This window comes from Epinephelus moara, chromosome 21 (genome assembly GCF_006386435.1).
Source record: "Epinephelus moara isolate mb chromosome 21, YSFRI_EMoa_1.0, whole genome shotgun sequence".
Lineage (NCBI taxonomy): Eukaryota > Metazoa > Chordata > Actinopteri > Perciformes > Serranidae > Epinephelus > Epinephelus moara.
Genome location: NC_065526.1, coordinates 5761995 through 5772042, shown reverse-complemented (window position 1 = coordinate 5772042; position 10048 = coordinate 5761995). Strand labels below are relative to the sequence as shown.

Here is a 10048-nt window from a genome sequence, read left to right as displayed (position 1 = left end):
CCTTCAGGGTGGCAGCAGGCGTGGAGTGGGGTGCGATGGAGCGAGCACGGGCTCAGTGGCGCGGTCACCTAGGGACGCTGAAGCTGCTGTAGCAGGACTGATAGTTATTCCTTGGGAGAATTGCAAGATGAGCCCCATTGTATTAGCAACCCCCTTCTACTGAAACTGTATCAATGTTCTCATGGCTTTAAAGAAAGAAGTTGGGGTGCAAAATATCTGACACTTACCCGAGAAGCAAATGCTGCATGCGTTAAAGTTTTGTTCAGCAAAAGGAACATAATGGAGTACAATGTCTAACCTCTCTTCAAATAAACACAATGTAAAATGCAATAATAAACAAGGGTGCTCTAATTTAGCATAATATTCTAAACTGTATGTTTCGCTGTGAATCTGAATTACTGTCGTCAGAGTTAAACTTCAGTAAATTCCTTTGGCAATGGGAAGCCAGCAAATTATTCCATACTGATTTGAAAATTCTCAGACATTAAGCTTTTTAATTTCCAAGACATACTTTTGTGTTGCAAACTGTTTGAGTCGTATGTTTTAGAAATTCTCTGTGTCTAATATGGTCAGCACTCCCAATTATTCACTCCACTGACAAGTGAAACAAATGGGACCAACCAGTGCATTCTGTATTATCTACACCCCTTGGATTCCCTGACAATAATTAATACAATGGCAAGCTGCTGTTACCAGCCCCGACGACATGAGCTCAACAACATAAGCTCTCCCTTTCCAAAGAGCTCTTGAGGGGAAATTACACCCAGCGCTGAGGTCACATACATCGTGGCCACCGGCAGCCGGGTCACATCTTACTACTGTCTGTGAGCCTAGATCAGATAAAAGGTCTCATTGTAGGGTGCTGTTAACATCACCAGGTTATTACTCACATCATTACACCATCAATGTAAGGTGCATGGAATATGTCAAGAATAAAGAGATATACACTGACTGTCCTGTATATCAGGGAGGTTCATTTATATGCCACATAATCTTAGTGAAGCAGCAGTGCTGACCACCTCACTGCTGTGGTCACACGCCATTATGTAGTGTTACTTCATTTGCTCATAATACATATTAACAGGAAAACAACATTACTAATATATCACATAAATAGCACATACTGTATTGGGTAATTTATGTGTGTATGTTTTGTTGCAACAGAAACAAACATTAGACTCATAATAAAACAAATACAGACAATTTCTTGGTTCAACAGTCAACTGACCAATATGTCCTTTTAGAGAGTTGTCATGTAATCATAAGAAGCCCTCTTATTTTAGCCTGCGAGGATATTAACAGGTTTTTTTAATTATAGAGGAGCACATTCTCCTAACATCCATTAAAGGAATGCCATGCTAATTTTAAATCCTCGCAGCAGGCATTGGCATCAACAGAAGAAAAGTGGATGAGTTTCTCTTTAACAGCTGTAATTTGTGTTTTCCAATCACCATGCTGATTTCTGCTCATTATACTCCGGTTTCACACCGGTAAGTGAGCAAAGTTTGGATTGATTGACTCTAATTAACTAAAAAATGTTCCAAGCCATGGATTTATTATCATGCTAGCTAGCCACAAATGTCAGAGACTTTCACAAATTATTATCCTGTTAAGATAAATATCTTTGAAATCAAACGAGTGTGGCAACACAAGGAACATGTATTGTTATACTGATGAATTTGTTTGGCATGTTTTCTGCGGAGTTCCACATTAAAGACTCACCTGGGCAAACACTGTTCCAGTGTATTGTTAGGCTGTGCAGTATGACTGAATGACAGATGCTGTAGTTGCCTAAACTTTAAAGGAACACACTTCCTAATAACCTAGTGTGCTGTATAAACACTGAGGGGAGTGAACAGCAGACAATGTTTTTACTCAAAATAAAATATCCCCATAAGATACCAGATATTAACAACTATCATATGAAGCAGTGCAGAGCTGCCTGGTCTACTCTATGTTAACAGAAGACCTATTCCCTCCTGTGTGCTCCAAAACTTGGCAGTATCTCCCTCATTGATATTTTAGACACAGTAGCACCTCTCTCCACTCACATTCTTTCCTTGACTCCATCAGCTCCATGGCTCAACTCTCCACTTGCTCATGAACAAAGACAGGACGGTTTGAGTGGACACCTCCATTTTTTCCCTAGATTTTGAAACCATCTCAAAACAGAATTTTGGTTAGCTCGAGAAGGCAGAACGTTGCTCTGATTCACTCGGCTTCACGTCAACGATCAGAAGTGATCACTGGAGTGAATCCACACGAAACGGGCCCATCGTCTGCATGGTGGCGCCAGGCTGAAATTGAGAATCATGCTGCCTGTAAATCAGATTGCAAAATCTGCCTTTATACAAAAAAATCTCCTAAAACAGCTTTGATGTATCACAGACTACAACAACACAGTGAGGCTTGTGCTGTATATTCCATCCTCATCACACTGAAACAGGCATCTAACATAGAAAATACATCTCAGCTGTCAAGTGGCCCCATCAGTATATCCACAGTCCACCCTCTTTAGAGCAGCAGCATTTAGGTGTGTGCACTTTGAGGCACGCCTGCAGATAAATGTGATGACATCTAGTTGTGGCTCACTTTCATTTATTTAGGGGATTGATTAGATGCAAAGAGAGCAGATAAATGTGTTGGGGAGGCACTTTCATTTGAGATATTGCCATATAGTCAGTAAGGAATATGAGACAGACTGAACATTTTTCTCTTCAAGGTGCTTTTGGAGATCTAGCGGCACCACGCGAGTAGTCGATATGAAGTACCGCATTAATGCCATTATGCAGGATGTTCTGTGTGTATAATCTTACACAGTATATTTAAATTCAAAGCTACAGAGGAAAACTTTCTTAAAACTCTGATAAAACTCGCAGATAAAAAAGACTACATGTATTAAAGTATGATATTTATTAATCTGATATTTTAATTGACTGAATAATAATAATCCTTAAGATGTGATGAAATGCTATGGCCATTTTATGACACTAGACTGAGCCGTGTTGCAGTCAATTATGTCTTTCTAATGTTGTTGTGTTCACACTGCCCCCTTCTGTCCCCCCGAGTAGGAGAGGCATCCAGCATATCAACAAAACAACAGCGTCTCTATCAACCAGACACAGACAGGAGAGGGCAACACATATTTGTAAGGAGCAGTCTAAAAGCATCGGCCTTGAGAAAAATCATGTGTGCACTCAAGAATCATAAGACCATCGTTATTAACTTATTTAGAATTTCTTATGTAAATTAAAACAATGTAATAAGTCTGTTAAGATATAGAAAGTATTATTTATCCAGACATATTTTTACTTAACTTTTAAAGTCTATATGGAACAGCCATTTGTGCTGTGTACCATTAGTATGACATTGTTGAAACACGATGAAACAAAAATCTATTTTCTACAAGTACTAAATGTGATTCAGTTAAGATACCAAATTGAAAACAGTGTTTCCCCCGGGTTCTTTAGAAAGCCAGTGGATAGTACGCACACAACATCCTTTTGTGCACACTATTTACCCCTGGATTGCTTCAGGCTAATGTCTCAATAATTTTCACTCCTTTCTCAGGTCCTTCCCACAAAGGACTTAACTAATGATCCATGGACAAAATGAAGCATTTAAATTTATTCATTAATCATTCATCTCCAGCTCATTGAAAATGCTAAACTTCCACAAAATTAAGATTGAATATTGAAAAGTGATTGAGGGAGACAGCTCTCAGAGAGTGAGGAGAGCGGAGGAGTGCGGGGAGCGGCAACAAAAACAGGGTCTTTCAACAGACAGTGGTGTCTACATGGGTATGGTCAAGGTGGCCAAGGTGTACTAAGTGCTAGTTAAGGTCACGGGGTTTCACTAGTTGTAATTAGATCTTGGAATCTGGAGAAGCGTAGAATTTCTGTCAACACTGCCTGTAATTATTCTCTTTTCCAATTAATGGTGACATAGATTAATTATCTGATGAGGCAAAGCCAATTGCAATCATTCACCCAGCTAAAATTAGATCAGTCCTGACAGCAGCATGAAAGTCACCTGTTTCATTGTTATGGATTTGCTGCAAGTAAAGAGGGGGGAATAGTGAAGCGTGCTAGGGTAAGTAAGTTGTCTGGTACAGGTGAATGTCCAATTACACTGCTATTTGAACTGAAGGCATCTACTCATTCGATCCTGGACTGGCTTGTTTGTTGACCCCGGCAACATCAGTGGTAGTAGAGTCATCTGTCAAGGATTGCAGGAACGCAGAGATGAGCTGAATTTCTGCTGACAACCCCTCCTGTTTGAATAAGAGAATAAATGAAAACAAGCTAATTAAGAAAATGCTGTTTGTGAAGAGAGGCAATGATACAAGCTCCTCGCTTTATGTGCATCCCACACACAGCTGATGGTGAGTCTACATTTGTGGAAGTAAAGTTACCATCGTGTTCTTATTTTTGTGAGGGAGGAGAACAAGAGGCTCCTGGTGAACCATGTCCAGGTTCAGTGCTCTTCTGTTTTAAAAACCTCAGCATCCAGTTTTTCTATTAAACTGCCTGGCACTGTCAACCAGCTTGGGAATCTGAACCGGCCTAGCCATGCAGAAATTCTCTGACTAACAATTATATCAGAAACAGGATCTTGGATTACAGTCCCCTGGGACTGGGGCAGTGGGCGTCTGCTCCAATCATTACTGGCCATTCAACAAGGCTCTGCACTGCTCTCCGCTGTTAGCCATTGTCAATTATGCCATCCCTAGTGTAAACTCGCAGAACACAAAGCTGAACTGCCAGTTCTGGCAGGAGTGTAACAGGATGACAGCCCGCCGCCCCCCACTCCCACCACCACCCCCGCCCACTCCCACCCGCCCACCCTAGGGTTCCCCAACCTTCCTCCCCTCAAGCTACTTTTGAGCAAACTGCCATTTGGCTTCTGATTCGAGCACGCCTTAGCCGTGAAAGCTCTAACCTGACCTCTCTCACGTTCTGCTTGTGGGGTTAAGTGGACATGATGGATTAGTATGGGCCTCGTCGGGATTCAGCCTGCTTTAGCTCCAGTCACAACTGGTATCAGTTCAATTGATTTCTTCATTTCTTTCTCACAAAGTGGCAATGATATTGATAATCTATGCATCATGTGTTTGTGAAGCTGTGTTTAGTAATGACCGACTGAAATACCCCGTGCATAATCACTATCTAAATACTGTCAGTGCATTTCTTTGTGCATCATAAGACCACAATAAAGGTCTTAATATTTAGGTAATCATGCAGATTGCGTGTTTCTGCCTGCTCATAAACTCATAAAGGTTTTTTTCCTCTTTTCTCATAAACGTTGTACTTTTTGGAGGACAGACGCTGAGCCGGACTGTTCATGAGGAGCCTGTTTAAAGTGAGTGTTGCCTGCTCTGATGGACCCTGTGCTGAGCTGTGACGGGTGACGGTGTGGTGCGCTTGAATACACCAGCTCTTTTGTCCTTCACACTCTGCAGCTCCCTGATAGCTCCTCCCCCTGTGCCCCACTCCTCCCTGCCTTGAGCTGTGATCTGCTGGGGCCTTTTGAGGCTGGGCCACTGAGACATGGCTGCTCCCTGTAATGTCTGGACCAGACCCATCAAAAAAACATGTCAGCCGTCAGAGGAGGAGGAACAGAGAAGGAAACCACTTAATAGTATTTTCACTAGGTACTCCCCTGGAAAACCTCTAATCAAATCTGACTATATTTCGCCTCCAGCGTATCTGATAAAGTTGCATTTGATGCAACAAATTAACCAACAAAAACAAAATAGGGATTTTGCACAAAAGCCACACATTGCAACTGACAAACATGGATAGCTGGGGTCTTCGTATGCCCGACTGCTGAGGCAAAGAGGAAGTAAAAAGGGTGGAAGTAGTTCATGGTATGGTTGCATGCCACCTGGCTCTGCGGTACTGCTGGACAGGACATTTCATAAAGATTCATCACTGTCCCTCTGTCCGCTTTGACCTCATCTCACATCACAGCACAGATTAGACACCGATTATCCTCTAATTGAGGATCCTTACTTCTCAACCTTGCAGAATATGCCGCTGCTCTTCTGCAAGACAGACAGAAGGTTATTCTGCTCACAAAGAAGAGGCTGCAACACAGATATCTTCCATGTGGCGTGATGAACTCACTCTGAATTAGCCAAAAATGCCTCCTGCTAAACAGGAAGCAGGCTCAAATGGTAATGTGACCAAACACATAGTGTTGTGTATATAGAGTTATCTAGAGAGGCAGAGCAAGCCTCAGACACAGGGTCACTGCATAGGCACTCTAGCAGACACATCATCCATCACGTGTCTGTGATCTGATGAGTGAATGTATAGACTGTAATGTAACAGTGGCGTCTTTAACTTTACCATAGCAGTGAGGCACAAAGCCTTGGTGGATGTTTGCCTGGCTGCCCTTGCTTGGCAAAGAAGACACAAGGCAACTGACTAGCCGGATGAGGCTCAAACAATGCCATGCATAACATGGAGTTACTGTAGTATGCAAAAGAATACGCTTCCATCCGGTAGAATACCTAGACTGGGATAAAAGTTGAATAAAGGGATTTACCATTTAAATGAATGGTGACAGTTTGTGCAGTTTTCCAGCCTGTTTTACATGTATATGTACAAATACCTGGGCTGTTTTTATTTTCTGGTCGGTCTCTTGAGAAAGAGCCTGGCACCGGTCCAGTTCAGCCTGGCTGTAGAGGCTGCGTTGTTCTAAGTCTTTCACCAAATCTTTGTGCATCCTCTTCTGCAACAAAGAGAGCTAGGGGGAGAGAAGGCAGAGAAAAGGAATTGGTAAGGCAGGAGAGGAAATTAATGGCAGTGTTCAAGAAGAATGATGGAGGGGAATAGAGAAAGCAGTCAATAGCCCATTCTGCAGTACACGGGCCTGACAGGAATTTCACAGTCTCTTGGTTTCTCTGCCCACTCGTGTGCACTCATCAGAATCCAGTCACATCTGGCTGCCAGGATGGGGGGTTAATTTTCTCTAAATGCTTCAGCAGTTTTGTTCTAGCCGAGGCAAACTCTGTGACTGCAAAGCTGATGAGTAAAATATTTCTACTTCACCCAGTTTAACTTTATACCAATCCCCTCAAGACATATTTTACACATACACACAGAGTCATGAACCCCCCACTGAAACCAGAAATTATTCCTAGTCTCTTGGAAAGACATGCTGCTTGCTTTATTATTTGAACACAGTTTCAAGCAAAGAGGTTTAAATTCTGATAGATGCCATTGCTTTTCTTCCCCCTCCATCTCTCTACTCTTCCTACAAAGCTTATCATTGCTTGGCAATGTGTTCCCCAGTGCATTGAAAACTAAAGCGAATTAGCTCAGTCATCAGCTCCTGAAGGAAAGACAATAACAAGAATGCTCTTTATGGTGTACCCTGTTAAAACCCAAGAGCTGAAAGCCTCCACATAAACAAAGCAATTCTTACACGTACAGTAGAATCAAGAGGATTTTTATAAGAGGCACACGCTGGCAAGTGCTATCAGATGCTAATTAATCAGGTTGTTTTTTTTAATCTACAAACAAGAATTTTGCTTATTTGATTTATGTATTTATACTTGTTGAATTTTCCTCTCTTTTAAAAGAAAAATTATTATCTCTAATATTACATAAGCCAGCTCATGTGTGTCTTGAGTGGACAGTAAATAAATAGGACATACGTCTTCCACTACAAACATACAAAGCTTTCACATAACACAAAATATGCAACACTTGTGAGGCTGACTGAGACTAGTTAAGTTAAAGTATCTGTATTTGAAGTATATTAAAGATTAAAAATCTGTTTTAAGTCATACATGTTTTATATCCCAGATGTTATGATGTTGTACGGCACATTCACAGTCATATTTATACATCTATTAAGTTATGTTGATGGTGGTTGTTGTGTTGCGTCTGTCCTGGGTGACAATAGTAATAAAAATAGAATAACTAATAAACTACCATCAGTGGTAGACACCGTGTTGAGATCCTTTACTGACGTAAAAGCAGTAATGCTGCAATACAAAAATAATCCATTACAAGTAAAAGTCCTGCATTGAAAATGTCACTTAAAGGGTCAGTGTTGGAGATATCAGCCGTAGAGATGTCTGCCTTCTCTCAAATATAATGTCACTCAGCTTGTGGTGCTTAAAGGGCCAAAAAATACAATTGAAAAACTCAATGGTAATGTCTCTTTCCGAAAATAAAGCCCTGGTTACTCAAGATAATCCTTAGACCTTGTTGTGAGCAGTTTCACATAGGAACTATTTTCTTTCTACCGAACTACACCCACCGGCTCAGGCTCGTGACAGCATGAGATGTTAATGACGTCCTTCTCGGCTGAGCTGTAATGTTAGCTAGCTCTGTGGTGCTAGGTGAGCTAGCAGTAGAAGCATGCTTTCTTCTATGGGTGTTCAGTAGAAAGAACAAAGTTCCTACATGAAACTGTGGATTATTTTGATTAACCAGGTCATTATTTCTGGAAAGAGACATTGCTGTTGAGTTTTTCAAATGTATTTATTTATTTGGCGCTTTGAGCACCACAAGTTTAGTGCCATCTACTTCCATTATACTGGAGAGAAGTCCGACATCCCAATGGCCGATAACTCACACCAAAACACAATCTGTTGTTGAACTGTCCCTATAAATAAAAGTATGTAAATATTATTAGTAAACGTTACTTTAAGTATCAAAAGTAAAAGTACTGGAGCATCACATGTAAGTAGCATTTTACTGTTGTGGAGCTAACTGTAATTATATAATAATAATGAAGTGGTAGTTAAAACTGTAAATCTGTGTATAACTAACTCAAATTTGTATTTAGGTATGATGCAACATGTACTTAGCTACATTCCATCGCTGACTAACATTCAAAATATGTGGTTGGTGACACTTCACTCAAGATAATGTGACAAGCTTGAAACTAGATGTTGCACCATATTAGCTGCATTTTAACATGACGTCAAGAGTTAATCATTTCAGTTTTAAAGGTTAAACTGTAACCTCTGTAAATTCAAATCCCGGCTATGAGCCCATTCGCAATCATTATGTTTCAGGTTTCCATGTTCAAGATGCTTTTTGTATGGTTTTGGACAAAAAAAAAAAAGCAAGGTACAATGACGCAGGAATCTTATCATACTTGATCCCAGTAAATATTTAAGGCCTTATATTCTGTAGAGTAGTTGTCTTGAAAGCATAGCACGGGTTGTTTTAAACTTGTCAGGAAAGCCTGCTGTCAGGATTATATTTCAATACAGATGGTTTTCATCGTGTCTCTCACTTGAATATAATAAAAGAGATTACGGGCTCTGCAAACACACAGATGACTGGCGTGAGGCATCTCACACACACATGCACTAATGTTCTGATCTCTCAAATGATCCTGACAATGTTAAATGCATTTACCCTGTTGCCTCCAGTTACAAACAGATCAATTAAGGGCAATCACATTGTGTAATATATGCACTAACTGGGACATAAAACGCAAACATTATAAGGATAATTGTGAATTTGAAACAGGAAAGAAGGTTGCTTGAATGTCCCTGTATAAATCAGATTAAATGTGATCTACATTACAGAAACATTGTTGATTATAAGCTTGTTATAAAAAAACAAATTCAGGCATAAAACACTAGCCAAGAGGCTGCTGTTATAGAAGTGTAGAGTTGAAACAAACAAAAATGGTGAAGGCTGAATCCGGAGTAAAAGAAAATCAGGCTTTGATCATGAGCGTGGAAAATCCTGTCCACAGGATTTTATTTTTGCATGCATTTTTCACTTGATAACATTCATGCAGTTAGATGAGGAATTGCTCAAGTAAAGGTATTAGTCATTTTTGGAACAAATAATATGAATTTTTCATTGCAGGAGCAGTGTGGCTTCTTCCTGGCGTTATGCTTGTCATGTGTAATTCTATTCCAGTTAAATAGTGTCAAAAACTATAAAGATTAAACAGTAAAATGCTGCTGAGGTGTCTCCCTCAACTAGTCAAGACCTCTGGTGCTATTTTAGCACTGAAGGCACATTCATTGTCTGATCCTAACCTGTGTTTGCTGCTGATCCCT

The 10048-nt window shown here is 40.5% G+C and overlaps 1 protein-coding gene across 1 annotated transcript in view; it reads right to left on the bottom strand.

The window, feature by feature from the left end:
• Window positions 1-43: 43 nt before the first annotated feature.
• Window positions 44-10048, bottom strand: part of LOC126382720 (coiled-coil domain-containing protein 178) — a 28224-nt gene continuing 18219 nt past the window's right edge. The window contains exons 19-21 of the mRNA XM_050032764.1: window positions 6619-6753; window positions 2052-4273; window positions 44-86 (exon numbers count right to left, since the gene is read on the bottom strand). Of these exons, the coding sequence (XP_049888721.1) occupies window positions 4154-4273; window positions 6619-6753 (255 nt within the window). The 3' untranslated portion in view covers window positions 44-86; window positions 2052-4153. The remainder of the gene's footprint in view (window positions 87-2051; window positions 4274-6618; window positions 6754-10048) is intronic.